We start from the raw sequence: 24,283 nt of genomic DNA on the forward strand, positions 1-24,283 counted from the left end.
GTGGCGCGATCTAGTGTTCGATTTTCAAACTAATCCACCCGACTGGCTTTTAACCCTTTAGCTACGGCGAAGTTGGCAGCGAAGCTATACGCTGCATCAACAGCTCTGCTGCGGAGTACAAATGAAACAAAAAAATATTAAAATATTTCTACATCGACTAGGCAACGTACACAGATTTTTAGAAGCAAGAACACAAGTGATCCACTATGGTGGCGTTTCGTTCCAAAATATGTATGACTCAACGGAAAGCCACTATGGCGGCCCTTAGATCAGGTGGTTTCTCCTAGTTTTTTAGTTTAATGTTCCACTTACGATTGTAGTGCTTCACATAGAATGAATTATATTCGGCTTCAGAATTTAGTTAGAGTTTCTTTTAAATATCTAAAAATACTTTAAATGTATACTCTTCCAAGTAGTGGCAATAGATTACGAAATATTAAACCAATACACAAAGTTTTGTTTGATGCTATCATATAAGAATGGTATAAAAAAATACGGATCTATTCATAAAAAGATCTTATAGTAAAGTTAATAATCTATATATGCAATTGGATCAAATCGTATTTTTTCTCTAGTTGGGATTAGATAAAATTATAATATGCAATTGCACTTTTTAAAATTGTAACACATTGTTTTTACACAAACCGATTTCTACCGTCATTTTGTGTTAAAAATATTACAGTAATAAATTAATCGGAAAAATTCTGTCATAAAATATGTTAAATATAATGTCCTTATTAAAGAAGGTACTCAACGCCTCTTCCATTATATTGTAAATATTTTGTACATGCATTTATTTATTATTTTGATTAGGCATTCATTTCAAGTATCTCACAATGTATTAATTTTTTGGAGCATTTCATCTTTATACTATTTTATAAAATAGTAAAATAGTATAAACAGTAAAATGGAAGGAATTGATTTATGTAAGAGTAAAGAACATATATAGCATGTACTTCCACTGCAGATGCAGAGTGACACTTATGGAAAGAATTGTTTTAGAAGAACATACCTACAGCTCCTTAAACTATTTAAATTTTCCCTCCATCATTATGTTCTAATTGCAACCAGAAAAGAGACGAAATGTTTTATTTTCGCAAACAACCCTGTAAAATACATTACTATGTAGTCTTTGAGATGAGAAAAAGGGTCACGAAACTGTGAAGAAAAGACACTAAACAGAGATCTCAACTTACTTATTACTATTTGTAATATAAAAATGTATTTTACCTATTTTTAAGCCATTCGACTGTAAGAGCACAGTAATAGCGATAACAACTAATATTCATACACCTGCATAACGCAGTCATTGGATCGCCATCCCGGCGAAGAAGGCTGCGAAAATGATTTCCTCGACTTGATCGCCGAGGAACAAATTGGGGGCTAAGGTCAAACCCTGTGTGTGTGACCTTAGTGCCCGGAGGCGACTCTGTGTGTGCGATTCAGAGCACTATACTATTGGTAGTTACCTCCTCCCTCTTTTTTGTCACATCGAGATGAGTCGCGCGCGGACATATACATATAATGTGAGTCACATACGACGGACCGATCTGAATTAACCACATCCTGTCCACTATGTCGTGTGACATTAATGTCATTGCCGTGTGCCGTCCGACTGAGAGTATCAGGCAAAATAGACGGAAGAATCGTCTTAAATGTCTCGACCTCGTGCGACGATTTTGTCTTAAAAAATAGAAATTATAATATGCTACCTACGAGCCACGTGGCGCATTCAACTCATTATCCAAATTAATGACAAATTTAATTATATACAAATCCTTCAGAAATTAAAACGGAATACTTCTTTTTACCATGTTATAAAAATAGTGATTGCCAAAATATTAGTTCCTGACCTCCTTCAATAATTCTATATTCTCTGTTCGATTTCAGTTTTTCATAAATATTTACAGTCTACTTATTAGACATCGTGTATCTTGATCTGAAGTACCACTTTCCTAATATGATGAATTCGGGTATTTAATTCAACTCAACACTATAGATTTAATAGTTATAAAGGAAATACAAAAAACAATAGATTTAATAGTTATAAATGAAATACAAAAACAATATATAATCAATAAATTATAATCAAATTACTCTCTCAGAAAATAAACATAAGAACTTCCTGATTCATCAGAAATAAAAAAAATAGTATACATATCTTAAATACTTTTAACGTTTGAAAAATACTGTACACCCAGGATTTAATATAACAACGAAATTACAGAAACGTAAATAAAATGGTGTTCGTACAAAAATATAGAAAAAAAATTATATCTCGTTTGTTCTGAAACTTCGTTTTTTGGAATTATCTAAAGACGAATTTTTTGGAAGCTATACCTAAATACATACATGAGAGTATAGACAATATTAAATCGATTTTGCATTTAAAAAAAATATGTACATGCATCGATAGACATATAAAGGCCGCTACACACGTTCCGGCCGACTTGTTGTGTTCAACCAAGTGGTTAAATGAAAGAAAAGTTTATTCACATTTAAACTTATTAAATGAATTGCGGTTTTTACCTAAATATTGGAACAATTATTCATGGATGAACGAAGAAACTTACATAAAGTTTCTGTCTTTCGTTACTCCGTTAATAAAACAAAAGATATGTTTATAAGGAAAATTATTTCACCGCACCAGAGATTTGAATTGTCCAAATGAATCCATGAAAACACTGTAGTCTCATTATGGGAGTTAGCTTCAAGGAAAGCTTACATTGAAAGGCAATTACCAGTTTTATGCATCACATTGTTTTTAGAGAATGTACCTAATTGTTTTTGTACCTAAATCCTTCAATACTTTAATGAATAAAATCGTTGCTACTTAATTTTAGGTATAAGCATACACTTTATATTTCAACATCACCTATAAACATAAAGGTTCACTATGAACCAATCGCAACGAATAATCACCAAAATCTTGATTGTACAATGTATCCCATAAACTATAACTTGACCTTATAATAAAAATTAACACACACTTCTACACTCAATAGTACAATAAAAAACACTTATAATAATAAAAATAAATTAAAATAAACACTTAATAATAAGCCGTTATAATAAAAATAAATAAAAATAAAGAACACTTCTACAGTTAATATTAAAAAAGAAAAAAACTTGTACTTGCGATGTACTTTCGATTTTCCGAATGAACTTCGAATGAAGAAGAGTGGGCAAATGCCCAATTAACTTGGTTGGAATCATTTCGTCTCTCTCTAGAAGTGGTTCCTCTGTCAGGAAAGGGCATTTAACTTGGTTGGAATCATTTCGTCTCTGTCGAAAAGTGGTTTCTCCACTGATCTATATACTATATAGAATATAGATCATAGTATATAGATCAGTGGTTTCTCTCTCCGAGTGCCGCCTCTTGTTGTATCCCTACTCTTTGACCGTGGTACTGATTTATCTGTCAGTCAGTGTATAATATAGTCAAATATAGTTGAATATAGTATAGTAATATAACCAAATATAACTTAAGATCAGCTGATATTATACACTTACTTGTAGGGTTCCACCTAATTTATCGTTAGTCTTCAATACGTATCAGTTGTTATGGATTCGAAGGCATTGGTAAGACTCGAAAATAAAATTGGATAAATATGAGCATATTTAATAGATGAAATGATTAAAAAAATAAATTTCACGTTGTATTGTCTGTAATGCAGTCATGTATACCTATCATCTCTACAAAATGTTGGGAGTAAATTCATATAGTAATACAATTTCATAGTATATAAATGATTAAATTATGTGTTGAAATACATGTCTCATATTTAAAATCTACTTTCTTTCATCTTTCTTAAGAGAACAGTAAGTACAAAATCAATATATAGTAAAGTCTGTTATTTATATTAAAAAGACAATAATTATTTTGAAACTTGCACCAAGTATACCAATGTTTTGACATTTGTGTTAATAATGTAAATGTCTTTTATCTGATGTTTTGGATAGTTTTAACATAGTATGTACCCTTTGTATGTTAACAAAGACATACGTATGATATATCGAGTATAAGACAATTCTGTTGTTAAATACAATAACAAATGACCATTGCTGTATGATAGGTTATTAATATAAATCTTTCAAGCAGGCAAGTTATTTTGAGCATACCCTGAAGGTTGGCTGTCAACCTCAGAAATTCAGAATCTACTTCTTCAATATAATGTCTGAAAACTGTGTTGACTAAACTCATTTAAACATGGACTCAGATTCAACAGAAATGGCGAATGAAATCAAAAGCAAGGTAATATTGCATTGGAATTGTCGGGGTCTCGTGGAATTTCCTGAAGCAATGAGGATTTATGGGAACCATATTCAAGAAATATATTTGAAATGGAATAAACTTGCAACATTGCCTCCATGGATCATAGAACTGTTCAATGTCACCAATTTGTACATATATGGAAACTTAATCAAAGAACTGCCTGTAGAACTTTGTCAAATGAGTCAACTAACAGTTCTGGATGTTAGTGCGAACAAACTAGAACAGATACCTCCCTGCATAGGAAATTTAGTTAATTTGAAATCTTTATTGTTAAATGAAAACTTTATAGATAAATTACCAGCTGGTAAGTTTCTATATATTATGCATGGGAGATTGCATTTTTTCATTTTCTATATAATTCTTATAGAGATGAATCAGATGCATAATTTGGAAGTTCTCTCTATTTGTGGGAATAAACTTATTGCATTACCAGAATGGATGGGTTCATTGTCTAAACTGAAGGAATTAAAGGCAGATAATAATTGTTTGAAGGAATTACCAAATAGGCTTACTTTATCACCAAACATATCAGTAATTTCCGTGTGCTCTAACAGGTTGTTACACTAATTGAATAGAAATAATTATGTTAAAATAAATTAGTTTATTATGAGTAGACTTTTGTTAATATTATTAAATAATTTCATTTTATACAAAATAACTTTTATGTAGGCTAAGGTATTTACCACTAAATGGATTTGTATCATCTCCTTGCATTAGATTTGATGCGAATGTACATTTAAATTATTTGTCTTATCCAGTTCTTTATCAGTTAACTTCCCAAATCCAAGACATTAATACACATGATCAAAGAAACATTCTGGGTTATGGGTAAGTGAACTTTAATTAATACATGATACATATAAATAAATGTAAATCCTAGTACTTTAGGCTTAGACAGGTTTTAAAATGTATTCAAATATTCCAAGATAAATTAATACATAGTATAGTTTTTCATACTGTTTAATTTCAAATGATAAGAAATCTGTATTTATTATTGTATCTACAAATGTATACATATATACAATCACAGATGTTTCAAAACACATTGTGAGAACGTAGTATTACGTACAAATATAAAGTTAAACATAAAAATAAATGCACTGCATGAAGAAGATACTGATTTTGCAATTGAATTGCCTCGACAGCTTTTGAAAGTTCATAATATCCATGAAAACACTGTAGTCTCATTGTGGGAGTTAGCTTTGAGGAAAGCTTACACTGAAAGGTAATTACCAGTTTTATGCATCACATTGTTTTTAGGGAATGTACCTAATTGTGTTTGTACCTAAATCCTTCAACACTTTGATGAACAAAATCGTTGCTACTTAATTTTAGGTATAAGCATACACTTTATATTTCAACATCACCTATAAATATAAAGGTTCACTATGAACCAATCACAACGAATAATCACCAAAAACTTGACTGTACAATGTATCCCATAAACTATCCTTCGTGTAACTTGTTGATAAATGGACCTGTTAGTATCTGTGTACATTCTCAGTGTCAACAGCCGATATTCACAGAAGCTTGGGTTATTATTGGTGTTAGCCACCATATAGAGTCTATAACAACAGTTGCGCTATGCTGCTGCAAGAGGTAAGATAAATATTGTCTATACTCTCGTGTATGATGTCAAAGATTGTATCTTACTGTTGCAGATGCGCATCTGAGTTTATTAAATACTCCAATATGATAGTCATTCACGACTGGTCTCGTGTATATTAACTATAGTTACTTTATTTAGTTGATACTTCTGTAAATATAACGTATAAAAACAATGAAAGTTTAATATTTTTAAATTAGATTTAAAATTTGTAATCACTTAGCAACACTTGAAATATTTATCAGCAGCTCTCAGAATAGATTATATGAAGACATGTATATATCTTATCTCACAATGTCTACTAATTTGAATTTCTATTATACAATGTAGTAATTACTGGATGGCTATTCTTAAAATAACTGTAATTTATTTACATTTCAAGTTGAGTTTTTTCTATTTGTATGTGCAGTAAAAAAATTTGTATAGACCATTCCTCTCAATTATTTAGAACATAGTCTTGCATTCAAGCTATAAGAAAATCTAAGGCTCTATCGCGATCGATGTTGCATTTTAGAAGTGCTGCAGACGCTTCTTCTTCGGGGAAACCTAAATCTCGTAAAGTACAAAGATTTTCATAGTAAGCTTTGGCTTTGTCTTGATTATACTCTGTAAGGGCAAGAGCTTTTTCGGCATCCTCTCCAGACATTCCTATCTCCTCTAAAGACTGCACAGTCAGCAAGTACTCAACAATTTTCTTATTATCTTGACCACCTAGGTCGTGTATGGCGCGAGCGGCTCTTGACAAGGGAAATCCCATATCACTCAAATGGCGAGCTAACTTTTTATCCTCCTCTGTTAAGTTCAATAACAAATTCATTAGAGTCACTTGATTTGTTGCCACTGGTTCTTCTTGTTTTAACGTTTCATGAGAACTGGTATTAGGACTATCCAAATAAGGTCTTTCCAAGTCCCTTTGTAATTCCTGTACAATTGTGGACACACTACGGTGTTTAACAGTTTCTTGTACATTTTCTTTTTCTTGATCGCTTGCTTCATTTTTAATGTTATCATTCTTTTCGTCCGAATGAACATCAGATTGATCATTAACAGTTAAATCGTTCATTATATTCTCTAATTTCGCTGGTGACGCCCATTGAGATGTAGGCTGTAACACCTAGAAAAATATAAAAGAATATTGAAATGACTCATTCTGATATTATGACTGAGGTATCATGATATAATAGTTCCTTTTGGTTAACCTGAGCAAGTTCTTCCATATCATTTATAGTTTTTAATTCCATATTATCAAATGGGCTACTTGTATCATTATCAAAATCAGCAAAATCCAGTCCATTTGTTTTCACATGATCTTGAAGATCATTGGCGGGTGGAGATAAAGGCTGTGGAGTAAGAATCGTTGTCTCAGGCACAGGTGCATTTACAGGTAATTGTTTTACGTTATCAGGTAATGGAGGTGGTGGGGGAGGTGAAAATTCTTTCTTTTCTTTCTTTCTCTTCTCATCTAATCGTGCATGGCGTGCTTTGTTATTTGCTTGTCTAACTTTACGCCATTCTGTCATCTAAAAATTAAATGTTTGCAACTTACAATTCGTTCATTGGTTTTAACGTATCTTGTGGAATGGTAAGTTTTGCATTTTCTATAGGATATCACTGTAACAACCTATTACACAATTCATTAATAGTTATTCTTTTATCAGATAATGTACCTACAATTATATTTTGATCTTGCTAATTACTCTTTTGTTTGTAAAAGTCATCTAGACATTCTTTGCATATTTAGCATATTAACTTCTGGATTTTAAATTTATACCTATAATCTAAAGTCATGCAAATAGTAGAAAACATTTATAAAATGTACAACGAAAGTGTCATTAAGATTTAAATGTGTCAAATGTGTCTCTATAAATGTTTGCTTCGATGATAAACCACATTCTGAGCAGTCAAAAACAATATTTAAAGATGACTTACAAATAATGAATACGATGAACCACATTCTATCACGTTTTATTGTACCTAACAAGAAAAAAATGCAAATACTTTCCATTTAATCCAATACTTTGTGAACTTACAACTAAATAAAATGTTTTCTAATTTAATTTTTATGTGTGACAATATAAAATACACTTGTGTTACTTACACCATAGAATTCAAATTACATTATGATATAATACATTTATATTTCACGAATTCATGGAAAATAATACTCAACCTTTTCAAGTACTGATCGCTCCAAAATAAAGTTATAAGTTAGTTTTGACATGTCAGGCAGCTTATTGTTATATGCAGCTGGTAAACACACTTTTCTCGGCGGTTTATAAGCCTCTGCAATTTTGACGTGAACCCCATCCATGTAAGATGCGACTAAATCACACTGGGCCGACACTGAAGAACGTGCCATACTTCAGAATGAAAGGATTAATAGAATAGAAAAATAATTTGTCAAAATTTTCAGTTACGAAATCCGTATCATAACCTCATATTTCTATATGTGTTGTTTACTTTCATGTTGGTCGATAACTTCTCGCGCTTAATACTGTATATTTTTAGAAATATACACGATAAATTACATATCTTCCACTCAAGCAATTTATACTAAATACAATGATCTAAATATGTCTGACAGCTTACAATGATTTGAACTTCTAATGACTTCCAACAAAGCCATATTGAATTTGGCAAATACAGTCGATATGTGTCGATAGAACGATGAATCGACCAAATGTATCGAAATTTTGATATTTAATCCCTTTAGGGGGATAGTCCAAATTATAGTCCAAAGTTAAGTAGTGATAGTCTGTACTTAAGTTTTAAACGAAGAAAGTATGAAAAATTGTTGAAATGAAGAAACTGACATTTATTAACAGTTTATTTCTTTATTAACAATAAATATAAGTTATTGTCAACAATAAAATCACAATAAATATATTTGCTAAATTTTTTCAATGATATATACTTTCTATATACTTACATAATTTTAGTGTCATCAATTTAAAACCCCATCTATCACAATTCATGAAGACACTTATTGAACACAGGTATATATACTTGTTTTTTCGAAATATTTCGTATTGTAAATGACAATTATTTCAGTTGACATTGTGTAATATGAACAATTATTCTATTTTATTTATATTCTTATTATTTATTTATATATAATTATCTTCCCCTTGTATAACAGTTTCAATATTCTTACTATCTTGAACTTGTTTTATGTTCTTTGTATTATTATTATTGTCAGTTACTGCTTCTTGCTGTTTTTTCTGACCCTGTAACGCTTTCATATATGCAAGGAAAGAAGTCCAAATTAAACTACAAAAACTTACATAAACTACTCGATTGTGTTCTGGAATTAAGAAAAAGTTGACTGTTTGAAGAATGGGCCACACGCACACACCAACCTGAAAATGAAGTACATATTATAATTATTTGTATGAATATATTTTTATTAAACAGTGGATCTTATGCACTTGTAACATACTTCAGTGTAAAAAATAATGTAAAATAGAGTCTTTAATATTGTTTGATAAAATAATTATTTTATTTTCAGTCTAATAGAGGCACTGATAAAGAATGTCAATGCCTGTTTATCTGTGGTTTTCCAAAATTAATTCTTGAAAATGTAATGTTGCATAAACATCCGCAGTTTAATTACTACTACACGTATAAGTGTATCTACCACTTATAATAGACAAACTTTACTTTATATGTGGGCCAAAACTTTTGTTTAACTTCCTCAACACATTCTGCTATTGGTTTCAATTCAAGGAAATTTATGCCAAAGAAAAAGCAGCACATTGCAGTTGGACCATATGTGACTTGTTCTACTAAAGCCTGTAAAATAAATACAACACAATTGTTAATGCTACACCTTACATACATATTAATTATTTTAGATTAATTTCTATATACTTTGGTAATTGCAGATTTAATATCTGACTTGGGCCAAAAGTATGAAGAACATCTCAACCAACAATAGAGTGTTGGAGCCACAAAGAAACCACCATACAAACTGAATCTCAATGCTTGTATATAATTTAATTCTTCACTTCCGGCGATTTTTTGTTGCAGCAAACTTCCGGTAGGCCATATGACAGTGTAAGATGCCATCCCTCTTACGATTGGATATTTTTGCGACACTTCGCGAAATTTTACGAAAATAACACGCATTTTCGATCGTCACTGAAATATAAGAAAGTTTAATTATTAATACATAAATAACTATTAACTAATATACAGAGAAACATTATACACAATTCATGAACACTACACAGTATTATTATAAATGAATCGACTAAATATAAAAATTCAAGTTACTTTTAGTTTTAAGTTAAAGTAGAAATTTATTTCGAATGTATTGTTATCGCTGTGCGTATTACATCATTTCTGGAGAACTTTTGAATTTTGCATTATGTTTTCGTGGCACGTGACAAATTAGTTCGAAGTGAACGATGTTGCGCGCCAAACAAGAGAGCGCGTGCAATCGATGTTCAGAAATAGAGAAGTCGGGGCTTTCTATGTATACGTGTCAAAAAACATTTACCCAAAGCTTTGTCCAGCTTTATCAATTGGCTTACCATCGATTTAGTTGCTCGAATATTTTATATGCAAAGAAAAAAAAGAAACTGATAACGTACCGAGACCGTAAAGTCACTAAAATTCATGATGTAATACTTTCGTGGAATATGAGAAACTTCTTTCTTTCTTTTTTTTTTTTTCGTTTCGTTCGTTGCACATTTTCTTCATACATCGTACCTTCTTCTGATTAAAGGACGAAATGTCGACTGCGTTACCGCGGTTTGTTCGAACGTGACGCGAGGGAACTCGCTGCGCCGCGGATTCGTACGAGGTAGCAATCTCGTAAGGTTGACACATCTGGAAATGATTCGCTACTCCGAAGAAAACACACACATACTGGCAATGGTTGAGGTGAGGGTTGTATGCGACACGCGCAAACTATCGCCGATGACGAAACTGGTCGATCCATTCTTATCTGTCCTTGGTAATTTCGTGTCTTACGAGTGCACTTTTCCCGCTAGTTTGATATATCAGCAAGAGACTATTTAGACATCGCCCCTTCGATTATATATACACATATATATATATAATCTTATGATATCGATATACACACACAACACGTACGTGACAAAACAGTTTAGCACGTGCGTGACGTCAGTGAAATAAATAAGGTGCAGAAACAAATGTTTAGTTAATATGGATTAAGTAGGACACGATAAAATCTTAAATGAGACGTCTATCAATTAATATTTCATTTCTTTGTAATTATACAGCATATACAACAGTGTCGTAACGTGACTTTTTTTTTAGTGTCAATTATAATTTCTTGATCTTTTTGCTTGTCACATTTTCACTGTAATTCCTTTAAGTAATTACTACATTTACAGGCTTAAGTGAATGTTACTAAATGTAATAATGAACACATAACATGTGATATGGAAAATATATTATAAAAAAAATGGTACAAGTGCGAGAATACTTATACCATACAATAAATCCTATCAGTGTTATACATGTTTTAAAAGTTCAAGTTCATACAATTATACATAATGTACATTTATATTGTCTTGAATCATTTCACTTCAAAACTATGTACGTAATGAAATTACGTAGTTCATGAAATATACATACATATATTCCAGTGTTTCTAAAAACAATGCTAATTGCAACGCATTATTCATAAAAGTAATTCCCATTATGCAACAGTCATAAGTGAACAATGCTTTCTTTTGTTTACATTAAAGGTTGAAGTTTATACGCAAACCTATAGAAATAAATCACATACTATAGATTATAAAGAATCTGTCAAGATTTCCTATTACATTATCAAATAAAGATCCAACAAAAATCGACCGTGTAAACATCCTTTTTCTTTTTTAATAATTCTGTATTATTTTTTCTAATTCTAGTAATAAAAAAATACTGCATGTATCCAATGATCATTATCCACATCCATTCTTTAAAATTATATACACAGAACAGCCTTCAGAAATTGTCAACAAATTTTTGTATGATTTTGCACATTATTGGCACAGTCTGATTTATAAATCATATGAACCATCCAATCATTGAATCTATACAACTTGTTACTCATTTAGCCGTGATATCAAATAAGTCACAAATCCCTTCATTTTCACTAAGGTTGAAGTGGTAATCCTTCTCACTAGGTGGTGGACTTAATCTTATTAATGGTCCATAAACTGTAACAAAGAATTACGATATTAAAAACACATTTATTATTACTTATCAATTGAAGTATTGTTGTGTTTACTTACTGTCTGAATAAAATTGATCAAATAGTTCTAAATCTTTTTGAGCAATGTCTGAAATTAAAGTGTACGATTCAATAAAATGTTATTTCGTGGACTTATCCTGCAAGAAGTTGATTATCTTACTTGATGTGCTAACATCACGAAGCACGATTTTTGCTTCTATTAACTCTGCATCTTCTTCTTCATCTTCATCAGATATAACAGGGTCTGGTTTGCTAGCTCCTTTTGGTGGCCTAAAATTGAAAATTGAGTTTTTAAATTGTCAGTATCAAATTTTTATAAAGACTGTTGTAAATATTACTGTGATTGTATGATCTGTACCAAAGAAATAGATTTTCCTTGATATCTATTTATCCCCTAACAAGATCAATTAATGTATGCTCCTTGCAGGTCAAAAATATTATCTTCCTATTTTTGATGCGAACAGAGCAACTATTTTTTGCTTCTATATAGTTTTTTTTACCTTCCTACTCTTCTCTTTGGTTTAATATTAGTCTCTTCTCTCTTTTCTTCTTCCTCTTTTCCTCTTTTTGTACCTTTTGCTTCTTCTTGTAATCTCATTTCTAATATTTTATTATCATATGTTTTAGCTAATTCTGGTTGAATCATATATACTTTAATTTCACCTGAACTACTTTTAATAAACATTTCATAATTTATTTCCCTTTCCTCGTCTTCAGATGTCTAAGCAAATGAAAACATACATATATAATAAAATGTTAAAGAAAACTATGTAAACTTAGTTTTTTGAAAGCACAAATTACCTGCGATATATTTGGTACATTTAATTCTGTATCATCAGGTGCCTGAATTCCTAATACAAAATCATCGGGAAAATTTTCCTTTACATCTTCATAAGTGATGTATGCGAACTTCCTATTAATTAAGTCATTCTCTATATTCTTTATACTTTGTTGAATCCATTGAGTATGCATATCTAGCAACTGTTCATGATCCTCTAGTTTCTTAATTTCATCTTTCAAATCAGTCAATTTCTCACCAACTTCTTGAGTGTTACAGCCTGGACCTGCTCCTCTGTTAAAATATTTAAAATATGATTGTATAAGAAACATAACAATCAATTTTAACGTTTACGTAAACAGAAAAAAACCGTATACAAAACATTCAGTAAATGACGAACGCTAAAAAGAACATACTTCCACTGGATACTATTTTTGCTTTTCTTTTCTATAAGTCCAATGCCTTCCAGGACGTTGGTAATGTCATAAATGCGTCTCTTTTGCCGTACTTCCAAAATATCGGCAGCCTAAAATATTATAAACCAGTTATTGCGTGTTGTCAGCTGTAACGACATCGGACGTTCTATTTCTTTCTAGGTTATGTAAGATAGCACGTTGAGATATCAAAACTTATAACATATCTGTCGTGGAACATTAGATTACAATATTTTGCAGAATGAACGTAATGTTCAAGAGAAATATAATGAATAAGCATCGAAAATATTGATTTTAGCGTTACTTGTTTCAAAATTCCCGCAAGCTACAAATGGCGTGTACGCCCGCGACAACTTAACCTAGCAGGCAGGTTAACTTTTTATATCGGTGCTTTCATGGAATTACTTACTACTTTCAAGTCGAGGACACCATCCTTCGCTTTCTGCAATAAAGTGACAAAACGGGTCGTTAACAAGCCAAGGGACTTCTCGAATCTGCTTTGTTGATTATCTGCCATTCTCGAGGTCGTTGTCAAAATTTTCAAAACTCACTATTCCCTTCGAAATTGCCGCAACACCACGGACGCCATCCTAGCTAATACGCAGGAAGTATTTAAATATGAGCGCGTCTCTAGTGTCGATATAGCGTACTCAACATATGTATGTGCATATTAATAATTATTACCATTGTTCCATTTATTATATTATTTCTCAAAATCTATTTTAATGGTTAAATAGTAACAACAGTTAAACTTTCTATTCGTAACCGCATTTTACGTATTTGTGATTTGCTTTAAATAAAGTTATCATTTCACCTCACATTCTTCTAACACTTTTATTCAGTGACTTATCAGTATGGTTTTGTTAAAATAAAAACTAATGATAATATAAAGCGTGGGAAAGTATCGGTATCAGTGTTGAAGAATTTGTTACTAAGTTTAAAAACATTGACTATTGGTCTTTCAGATAAGGGATGTATAAGTGGAAGAGTTGATTAGGTACTTATTATGTAGGTCGTAGGTAAATCACCTTAAATGTTTTACTAAAAAACTTTAAATAACCTTCAACTATCCTTGACGTTTTCAGCTAAAATATAATACCTAAAACTCTAAATATAATTATAGGAGACACTTTGGAAGGATTCTTTTGTGAAAACGAACACATAATTTTATTTTAGTGATTTTATTTAACAAAGTTAGAGAAAAAACATTTTATATCAATATATTTAAAAAATGTAGTATGTACAGTTCTGGTTCATGATATATTAGAACATGGGTCTTAAATTATATAAAAATTATATAAGATATAAGCAATATTAGCCTTAAAAGACTATAATCTAGTGAATCAATTTATTATTACGGAAAAATAAATTCATTAGTTATAGTCGTTGCATCAGGACTGAGACTAGAGCTTGCAGAGCTTAGAGTATCTTCTTTGATTTTCAAATTGGACGAATCTTTGTTTTTATCTTTCTCTTTTTCTTTTTCTTTAACCTTGTCTTTGTCTTTTTTCTCTTTATCTTTACCATGCTTATGATCATGCTTATGTTTATGTTTGTGTTTGTGCTTCTTTTTGTCCTTTTTCTTTTTCTTGTTCTGCAAAATATAATTATGCACATAAATATACATATATATTATACATAACACACATAAGTATACCATTGATTAAATACAGGTTGATCCTCTCGCTGCGCAAACCAACGGCTGTGCCGCTTAAGAACCGCAGCGTCAGTATGTGTAATCTGTCAACCGGTCCTCACTGTTGATGACGCCTCGGGGCCACACACGCGCCGACACGACGGTTCTTTAGAACGGCACGAAGTTTGATTTGCGCAGCGAGAGGATCACCCTTTATTTACAATAACACAATTTACCTTATTAACAGAATCACTCTTCTGTTTGTGTTCTTCTACTTCTTTTTTAAACATTCCTGGTTCAAATCCTACTGGTCCTGGAGTTCCCATAATTCCAGGTAATGACGCAGAATTATCACTATAATATTCTGATTTTACTTTCCCTTCGCTAGTTACGGAACTTGCTCGTTCGTCCTTTTTAATGAAGCAGAAAGCATAATAATTAATTAATTAAAAAATGAAGTTTATCTACATTTTATAATAATAAATTTTACATTAGTTGCCTGCTTTTGACGTTTCACTTCCGGACCATAATCTATTGAATTTGAAGGGCCTGGAGTATCTCTGTTGGGGGAAGGTTTCCTTTTGCCTGACCCACTTACGTTGTCTATTTCAATAATTAGCGGTTCATGTTTTATATGCGATATGTTTGGTTTCACCTAAAATACATACGATTCTTATTGGAACTGTATAAATCATTTTTACTTTCTATTCTCTACAATGATTACATACATCTTGTTCAGGGCTTTGTGGTCCTGCCTTTTTCGGTTTCATAATGGCAGCAATTTCAGGAATAGGTAGACAGAGTGGACGCTTTGAGCCGTATAAAGTATAGTACAAATCAACTAAATCACACCGTATTTTGGGATCATGTGAAAGCATACCACTGAAATAATGTATTAAATATTATTATCCAACAAAAATTAAGACGTTCCGTGCTCAAGTGTTTTTGTTTAATTTCACGTTTATGCTACCTGGACTACTGACTCGCAGCAGTATATACTATAAATATATACAGTTTACATCACACGATACTTATAAGAATAAAAATATCGATTCTATTGATGAAAAAAACAATGACGTATAAAGTGCGCTATATGAAAAAATAAATACTTTCATGGTGTAATTAAAATTAGTCGATATTACGATGCATTACGTGAATAGTTAATATCAACAATAACCAGGAGAATAATTCTTTCGCGAGTTTAGAGTGTTAAATCACATAGAAACTGAATTTATAAGTACTTAATTAAGTTCCATATACGATCAACTAAGTCAGTACGATCCAAACGGTGTTTATGGGCTCTTTCGAACGGTGGATTTTCAACCATAAGCCTGACCAATCTATGTCGTACGCCAGGGTGAGGATCCATTTCTATCATGTCTAATAAGAATTCTAAGTCTTCCCATTTACCATCCACTCTTGTAAAATCAACTAATGCTTCCAATGCAGCAATTCGAACGTCTAAACCAATACGAAAAAGTATGTGACTAATATTCATTAATGTTTAATGATACCTATGATATGTAATGCGTTATGTACGTACCTATAAATTGTCCATATGCAGCGTATGCTCTGAAAAGGTGAGGATTACTTGGAAGATGACCAAACTTTTGTAAAATTCGTATAACTTTCAGACAAGTAACACTGACTGTATACTTATAACACGGTAACAATTTTTCCAAATTTAAATTTCTAGTAACCTCCTCTAATATAGCTTTAGTATCAACAGATAAAGATTCAGCAGTAATAGCTGTTCTAGAAGAGAAACACGTTAAATATGTAGTTACAGTACTATAAAGTAGTTTTCTTTAGTGTTCATTCATCATACCCTTGTTGTATACTAATCACTGGTGTAACAGTTGCTCCAAGAGCCTCGATTAAAGCTGCTCTGTAATAATTGTCCGAATATCTATTCTTACTGTTATCATTGTATTTAAATAAATCCATTAAAAAGGCTAAAACTTCTGGTGGGCAAATACCATGAGCATTTCGCAATCCTGCCATTGCCACAGGTATAGTCTAAACAATAACGAACGTATATAATAAAATGTTATAAAATAAACTATTTATTTGCATTGGAAACTAAGACTCCAACCTTTTGAAGAAAGTAGTGCTGAAAATTTGAAAAATTATTCTGTTTAATTATGCGTCTGCATGATGCTGATCCAAATAATTTTCTAAATATAGCTAACATTGCTGGTGGGCCTGCCCATGTTGCAACCATTGCATTAGCTACCTGTAAAAATATATGTGTTAATCATATGTATACTGCGCTCAACTGTCACTTGTATAAATACTGGAATTCAAATGACCTTAGTTAAGCAGTGTGCAGCTCGTAGTCTAACTTTATAATAACAGTGTTCATTTTCAATCGTGTCAGTCAACGCTAATCGCGTAGCAGGTGTTGCATGATTTTGCAAAGCTTCGATAGCTTCTAACTGTGCAGTGACGTCTCTCTCATGTCTTAATTGATATTGCCATTGGTAATCCGGCTGTTCAATTTGAACGGCACGCATAAGTGTCATTTCAGGATCTAATCTTATCCATAATACAGGAGAGTCACTGGAAATAAAAATTATATTATTGTGATAGTTTTAATAAAATATGCCGTTCACTGACATAAAATATTATTTACTCCATAGCAGAAAGATCCATATCCACTTCTTCCCCAGTACATAGTGGAATCTTTTTCTTTTTATTTCTACGACTTTTACTGTGACATGTTATATCTGCTTTTGCAACTGTCCCTTCAATTTGTAATGTGTGCTTGAAAGTACCATCCAACTCTTGAATATTAACTAAAAGTGGTCCCACATATTTTCTTATTCCTCTTTGATTCGTGGTGTCTTGCCGAATTTCCAACTCAACTGTATTCCTGTATAATGTATTTTATATTAATATAGGCGATTGCAAAAAAAAAACAAACTAAGTACATTGCATATCAAAAATGTCTAAAATTACCTCTTCCTATTAAAAACGAAACTTAAACTAAATTTCGCATGTCCGCCAGTTCTGACCCATTGATCTATAAACACTGCCATATCTTTACCTGTTACAGTAAAGATTGCTTTGGTAAATACGTTTGTACTAATTAGCATATGAGACCAGAGTCCAGAATCAATTTTTTGTTGCGCAGCATTAGCAGCAAGGGATAATTGTTTATTGAATACCTGAAGAATAGTAATATAAATTCCTACTTTAAAAAAATAATGAAGCGTTAATTATAATAATAGTAACATTTACCTGGAGAAGTAATTCTAGACCAATTCGATGTTCTAACATTCTGATTACTAGATGTGCTTTTTTACGAAGCACTTCTATATACTTTGGGGACATTGTATGTAAATTTCTTATTGGAAAATAAAAACCAGGATCTGGAGCTCTTGGTGTGGGTGCTGGTGTGTTGGCTGCAATGGGTAGTGGAGCTGGTGGTTGTGAGGGATCTAATATTATACCTCCAAACTGCTCTTCGTATTTTACAACTTCTTGTAACTCCTTAAAGCATCAATAATATCAATCTAAAAAGTTTTATACTAGTAGGTGAAAATAAAGAAAACTGTTTACCGATTGAACCCATTCTCGATATTCATTATTTCCAAAACACTTTTTTGCATATAAACCAGTTAGATATGTTGATATACCTTTAGGCAACCATGTATCAGACCAATTTTGCATGGATATAAAACAACCAAAAAATTGTTCCGCAACAGCTTGAGCCATAGCTTTCTTTGTAATGTAAACTTGATCAATGATTGCAGTAGAATGTAAGAGATTTGTGCTTTAAATGAATAATTGTTTAGTTAGTTTCTACTATTTATTCAAATATTTAATGTTGATATCATTTATTAGTTTTACTTACTTTAATATACTCATAGTGGCATATGCATTGATATCATCATCCAGTTCATCTACAAACACTTGCTTATAACAAGAATAAGGATACCTGTTTGATAATGTTTCTTCATAAAATTCAAATGCCTCGTGCATGTATTTTGCGGACACTTTTAATGATGGTAATAACTGTGGTAAACAAAAGTGTGTCACTTCATGCATGTATGGATCCACAAATATTTCAAATGGTCTAAAAAATAAAATGATAATAGCCATTAAATGTTTTATATGAATAAGAAACATAATTTCTTATTTATTTTAAATAATTTATTAATCCACCAACTTACCCAACTGCTAGTGCAATATTTGGTGCACATGCTGGTGTGTTGAGAACATAATGAAATGTTTTTCTTCTCATGTCTGGAGTATATACAACTTCTACAAGGTCACCACAAGATATGGCTGTCATTGAATCATCAATAGTAAATTCCAATTTCCAAGTACATGGTTCTGCGAAACTATCAATACATGGAAACCATAGCCTTGAAGAATTTTCATAACTGTATGTATACATATGTGCACCTCTCTAAAAAAATATGCATATAAAATTTTCTCAAATATGTTCCAGATCAAGTTTAGTACGAGTGTAATACATTCATTTTACCTCTGCCAAAGTTCCTTCACAGTTTGGTACAACAAAATGTACTCCACCCTGAGGTTGCTCCAAAGAAAATTCAATACTAATTCGTAAACTTCTACCTTCAGCAACTACATGCGCTGCATCAGGTGGAATTTGCACAACTAACTCCCCTGCATTATTATCTGGATCCACCCTCTGCGCTGCTGCTAAATGCATATCTGAAAAAAATTCCAATGACCGCCTGTAAGAATATAATATGAAATTATTATGGATTATTCGCACTATATAAAAATATTATGAATATTTGTCATATAAGTATTTACTGTTTGCCATCTCCTTGACAAATATCCAGAAATGGATCAAAATATTGAAACGGTGCCTCGTAAGTATCATTTAAACATACTCTGTAAATTCTACATTGCTTTGCATTGAGTTCCACAAGCCTCAATGTATCTCGAAGTGGAACAATTGTCAATTCCACAAAGCCCTGCACATAAAAAAGATATTTATAATACAATATTTGAAGAAATTTTATAAAAACAATTACGATACTTACAATAATACTCTTCCTTTGGAAACTTATACCTGTAAGGCTCAATATTTGGTGAGCCGTAAGATAAAAAAGAATTACTGAGTAATCATTTATATTTTTGATAAATCAGATTAAATATTCAATAAACTCTTTTATTGTAAGAGAAAAAGTGGAACTTAATCGCTTAAAGTAAAAAAAACAGAAACATTATATTTTGTAAACATAACCTAAATGTAAAAACAAAATTGATTTAAGCAATGCACGTATAAGTTCCTACAGCAATTTAGTATTTCTTAGTATTTGCCATAAATACAATTATAAGAAATTTGATTTGTTCAAATATCAAGAAAATTAATAATTATTGTTCAGATTATAAGCTTTTTGGAAATACTTATAATTTATATGGTCGGCTGTTATCGGCCGTCCTTTCTTTCTTCATATTTCCATTTGAGTATTTTCACCAGTTTGGATAATTTACTCTCGTATTTTGTCAGCGTTAATTGCATACGAAAGCATTTTTTACATTTCAACTCATTCGAAACCTACACAAAATTTTTGCGCGAATAACACCAGCGGATACTACTGGATACTAGACACAACTGCACACAATAAGTGCATAACAAATACAAGTACTCAACTGACTCAAACTTAAACACAACAGTTAAACACTCGATCAATGATCACATAGGTCACATAGTTGCACATACCTAGTACCACCTAGTACATAAGATTAAAGAGAGCGTTGTTATTCTTGAGGCCGTTCGATGAAGTGAGTGATTTGAATAAAAAAGAAAGCACCAGAAAGGACCAATGATTGTGAAGCATTAATCGATGTACAATTGCTTTTTACAAAAATGTTACGTTCAATTTTCTTTACTACCTATGTTATATTCATATAAACAAAGAGAATATATAAATGCATAATTTCTACTATAATAGTGGAGATAGTATTGTAAATAAGTGACCGATTTAAATCCTCGACAGGATCGTGGATATTACACCTAAAAGTCATCAGAGGTTCGATTACATTGAGAATTTTAGCATATTTAGTTGGTTATGCTAAATGCATTAGATTTTCGGTGTTATTTGTAACAAATGATTTGAGTGAAGAGCATCAGTTATCACCAGTTATGACCATTAGTTAGAGAACGATATTTTCAAGTGATTTAAAACCATATGCATATGTAAATAGTGTGTAAATATTTCAATTTTACAAATGGACGAAACGCACTCCGAGGCAGTGTAAGTTTTCTAAAGATTATATATTGTAATAATTTTTAAATTTAATAATATTTTATAAATATATTGTTATATTTATGTTTATTACCTTTTTTTATTTATTGTTCTTAGAAAATCTGTAGGAAATCCTTAATCATTAGGATCTTAAAAAATCCTAAAATAAGTAAATTATTTTGTTTTAGACAAGTGGAACATAATGTAACTGAAGTAAATTTGCCTGCAGTAATGGCTAGTCTAGAAATGCTCACAGTAAATACAAATTTATCAACGTCAGAAAGCAAAAGACGATCCAGAAGAAAACATAACGTGAACCCGAATGAAGTCCTTAACAGAAGGTATATTGTTATTTGCCATAACGTATAAAAAAAAAATTAAATAAACAACTATTATCATTACACAAAATGTTTATATATATACTATTAGGTGCAGTTTGAGACCCAGAAAAAGAACCAATGCAGAGATGGAGAATGATGAGGTACAAACAAAAACACAAGAAGGAGAAGTAGATATTAAAAACTATTATTTAAATAAAAGCTTGAAACGAAAGTTAAACAATTTGGAAACAATTTATGAAGAAAAAGATGATATAAGTGAAAATGCGACATACATGAGTGTAAAAAGATATAAACGTATGATACAGTTTCAAAATAAACCTTCAGATTGTAAGTTAAAGAAGAGAAGAGCAAAAATTAAGAAGGTGTTTGGGTCAAAGATTAATTTTAAACGAAGGTGTGCATCTATGCAGATGTTGCTTGACAAATTGAATGGTATTAAAGCAGAATCTCCCACAAAAATTGATGGTGAAACAAAGTAATAAATGTAAGAGAATTGAAATGTACAATGTGGATTAAGTTATAGTGAAAAACTTTTCACTAAAATTTTCTTGTTTAATAGAAACGTCATGATTTAGTTATTACTCAATTTTTAAATGTTTGTATAATAATTTAAACTTGCATAAAGCAGTACTTATGGTAATAGCAGTAAATTATTTGTGGTAATAGCAGTACACTTGGAGAGAATCAACTTCTGTTTTTATTCTGTCTTTGAAAAATATATCAAAGAATGATATAATAACAAAATACAATTGCACTATGAATGCGTACTTACTCGATAAGACAGGCATTATCCAGAATGTTGCTTTCCTCGATAACACTGTTTGAATCAGAATAATATTAAATTTTTTATTTAAAATACATTATCTTGATATAAGTACAATTTTTAGTTTTAAATTGGTTCTGTTTGCATTTACTTTGTATGTTCTTTAGTGCATTTATATTAATTTATGTATATATATATAAGTAATCTACCTATGATATAAAATTTACATTTTATATATTTGTTTTCTATTAGACTTTTTTAATAACATGCAAGTATGCACCTTCAAAGTGCAATGAATTATATTTCAAATACTAACAAAAAAGATGTTCAACGAACTTGTATGATCACATAAACTGAGGAAGACTGATAAAATAAAAAAGTGCTATAAGTATTTATTTAATATTTTACATTCACTGAAAATGAAAACAATAGACTACTATGATATATTTTTTCTTATAAATATACTGTATTTTGTATTACAAATTATATACAATTATATCTGCAGTATTAAAATATATAGATTCGTAAGAGAGTGATATAAAAAATAAAAAAGTTAAGTATGTAAATATTTACATGTAGTATACATAAATATTGAAGTAATGCTGTAACTGATCATATTACACATTTTTTTGCTATGTATTATTTGTCCTCACAGCACATTTTATCGAAGTTTTTGGGCAACCACTATACTCTCTAAGCATTCCTTTCGTTTCCTCATATTCTTTACTATCGAGTTTAACGCATGCGCACCTATATTGTTGCGAATTTGGAGATTCAAATAACATTCGTGGTACACCAAACCATTCTCTTTCTATTCCCCCACTGAAAAAAAGGAACTTGAGTTATTCTGATGAAATGAAAAATATTTTCAAAAACGTATTCACCTTTTTTTGGAACACCATACTACAGTTCCAGAGTCAGGATTCCATTCTACATTACATGGGGGGAACATCCGTTTTCTATGTCCCTCTTCAGATTCTCTTTCCTTAGCATGTTTTAACATTCTTTGTACATTGTAAGATTCTTCAGTTGGAGTACCATCTTCACTGTAGTATCTACCATTCAATTTTCCTGTACCAAAAAAAATATATACAAAATATCAAATATATTATTTCAGATGAATAATCTTATGATTGGACTATGGATTTTATGTATTTATAATTGTGCACAACAAATTATAATAAGAACTGAAGTCAAGTTTAATAAAGGTTTTTTCACAGAGAGTCAGTCTACTCATAATGATCGATGCCTAGAATACCTTTGTAAATGTAGTTTTCATTGTAGAACTGTAGCCAATCATTTAGTGCCTTAATTTGTTGCACAGATAATGAAGAAATATCATCTGTTAAACCTTCATCATCAAATTCTCCTGTGATAAAAGCTAACGAAGCATCACGACCTGTAAACATATCTATTTAATATATGACCTAAGTATCACATAAACATAATCTTATATATTTTACCAGTGAAGACATGATAAGCTGCACCAGGCCCATAATGTTTTGCACCTTCTGTGACATCAAAAACTTGACCTAATATTGAAATATATAAACCATCCTTCAAATTTGTATATTTCTTGAGTTCATTCGGAGTAAATATTTTTCGTTCTGTATTAGCTTTTGGAACTGATTTCGAGTTTCTGTTTAGACCAGAATAAATGCTATCAATAATATTTAGTCCTCTTTCCATAAAATCTTTAAGTTTTATATCGTTCAGATAATCATGCGAGTATAACAAATATATAGATCCGAATAGTGGTAGTAACCAAAAATATTTGGAAAACATAATTTGGTTAAGATCTCAAATGCATTCCTTAATGAAGTTTTTATATTCACAACACAAATATATTTTTTATATAACGTAAATATAAAAAATCAATAATTAAGAAAATCAGGAACAGTACAGTTACTAGAATTGTTTAAACTTTTCATAAGAAAGGAAATTCTTAATTAATGTTTCTACATAAATGCAATCTATTTTCATACTTTTTACAATTTTTTTT

General features: G+C 31.0%; 7 protein-coding genes across 7 annotated transcripts; 2 read left to right on the forward strand and 5 right to left on the reverse strand.

Annotated features, from left to right (window-relative positions):
* The first annotated feature begins 4,210 nt into the window (after positions 1–4,210).
* LOC107191006 (leucine-rich repeat and death domain-containing protein 1) lies at positions 4,211–6,100 on the forward strand. The gene is made up of 6 exons (XM_015579929.1): positions 4,211–4,580; positions 4,644–4,830; positions 4,946–5,104; positions 5,307–5,501; positions 5,612–5,875; positions 5,938–6,100. Exons 1-6 carry the CDS (start codon positions 4,211–4,213, stop codon positions 6,002–6,004), a joined length of 1,242 nt encoding a protein of 413 aa, XP_015435415.1. The 3' UTR covers positions 6,005–6,100.
* A 191-nt stretch (positions 6,101–6,291) lies between these two features.
* LOC107190867 lies at positions 6,292–8,420 on the reverse strand. Its single transcript, XM_015579757.1, has 3 exons — positions 8,053–8,420; positions 7,082–7,402; positions 6,292–6,996 (listed from the first exon to the last, which is right to left on the reverse strand). The coding sequence occupies exons 1-3, from the start codon at positions 8,239–8,241 to the stop codon at positions 6,346–6,348; spliced, it is 1,161 nt and encodes a 386-aa protein (XP_015435243.1). The 5' UTR covers positions 8,242–8,420; the 3' UTR covers positions 6,292–6,345.
* Positions 8,421–8,989: 569 nt separating this feature from the next.
* Positions 8,990–10,830, reverse strand: LOC107189936 (mpv17-like protein). Its single transcript, XM_015578634.1, has 4 exons — positions 10,596–10,830; positions 9,753–10,022; positions 9,543–9,674; positions 8,990–9,241 (listed from the first exon to the last, which is right to left on the reverse strand). The coding sequence occupies exons 2-4, from the start codon at positions 10,008–10,010 to the stop codon at positions 8,990–8,992; spliced, it is 642 nt and encodes a 213-aa protein (XP_015434120.1). The 5' UTR covers positions 10,011–10,022; positions 10,596–10,830.
* A 1,118-nt stretch (positions 10,831–11,948) lies between these two features.
* LOC107190925 (transcription factor E2F5-like) lies at positions 11,949–13,887 on the reverse strand. Its single transcript, XM_015579829.1, has 7 exons — positions 13,715–13,887; positions 13,288–13,397; positions 12,895–13,165; positions 12,594–12,814; positions 12,254–12,363; positions 12,134–12,181; positions 11,949–12,058 (listed from the first exon to the last, which is right to left on the reverse strand). The coding sequence occupies exons 1-7, from the start codon at positions 13,820–13,822 to the stop codon at positions 11,949–11,951; spliced, it is 978 nt and encodes a 325-aa protein (XP_015435315.1). The 5' UTR covers positions 13,823–13,887.
* A 669-nt stretch (positions 13,888–14,556) lies between these two features.
* Positions 14,557–20,447, reverse strand: LOC107190499 (transcription initiation factor TFIID subunit 2). Its single transcript, XM_015579312.1, has 19 exons — positions 20,340–20,447; positions 19,969–20,023; positions 19,736–19,899; positions 19,437–19,653; positions 19,120–19,358; positions 18,801–19,022; positions 18,506–18,719; positions 18,185–18,436; positions 17,903–18,111; positions 17,577–17,816; positions 17,254–17,503; positions 17,037–17,177; positions 16,770–16,960; positions 16,485–16,696; positions 16,183–16,402; positions 15,670–15,823; positions 15,432–15,596; positions 15,178–15,351; positions 14,557–14,899 (listed from the first exon to the last, which is right to left on the reverse strand). Exons 1-19 carry the CDS (start codon positions 20,381–20,383, stop codon positions 14,660–14,662), a joined length of 3,603 nt encoding a protein of 1,200 aa, XP_015434798.1. The 5' UTR covers positions 20,384–20,447; the 3' UTR covers positions 14,557–14,659.
* Positions 20,448–20,973: 526 nt separating this feature from the next.
* LOC107189946 lies at positions 20,974–21,997 on the forward strand. The gene is made up of 3 exons (XM_015578646.1): positions 20,974–21,186; positions 21,366–21,518; positions 21,607–21,997. The coding sequence occupies exons 1-3, from the start codon at positions 21,161–21,163 to the stop codon at positions 21,995–21,997; spliced, it is 570 nt and encodes a 189-aa protein (XP_015434132.1). The 5' UTR covers positions 20,974–21,160.
* Positions 21,998–22,896: 899 nt separating this feature from the next.
* LOC107191032 (neuferricin) lies at positions 22,897–24,066 on the reverse strand. Its single transcript, XM_015579978.1, has 4 exons — positions 23,745–24,066; positions 23,540–23,680; positions 23,166–23,352; positions 22,897–23,103 (listed from the first exon to the last, which is right to left on the reverse strand). The coding sequence occupies exons 1-4, from the start codon at positions 24,064–24,066 to the stop codon at positions 22,914–22,916; spliced, it is 840 nt and encodes a 279-aa protein (XP_015435464.1). The 3' UTR covers positions 22,897–22,913.
* Positions 24,067–24,283: the final 217 nt, after the last annotated feature.

This window comes from Dufourea novaeangliae, unplaced genomic scaffold, assembly GCF_001272555.1.
Source record: "Dufourea novaeangliae isolate 0120121106 unplaced genomic scaffold, ASM127255v1 scaffold11, whole genome shotgun sequence".
Taxonomy (NCBI): domain Eukaryota; kingdom Metazoa; phylum Arthropoda; class Insecta; order Hymenoptera; family Halictidae; genus Dufourea; species Dufourea novaeangliae.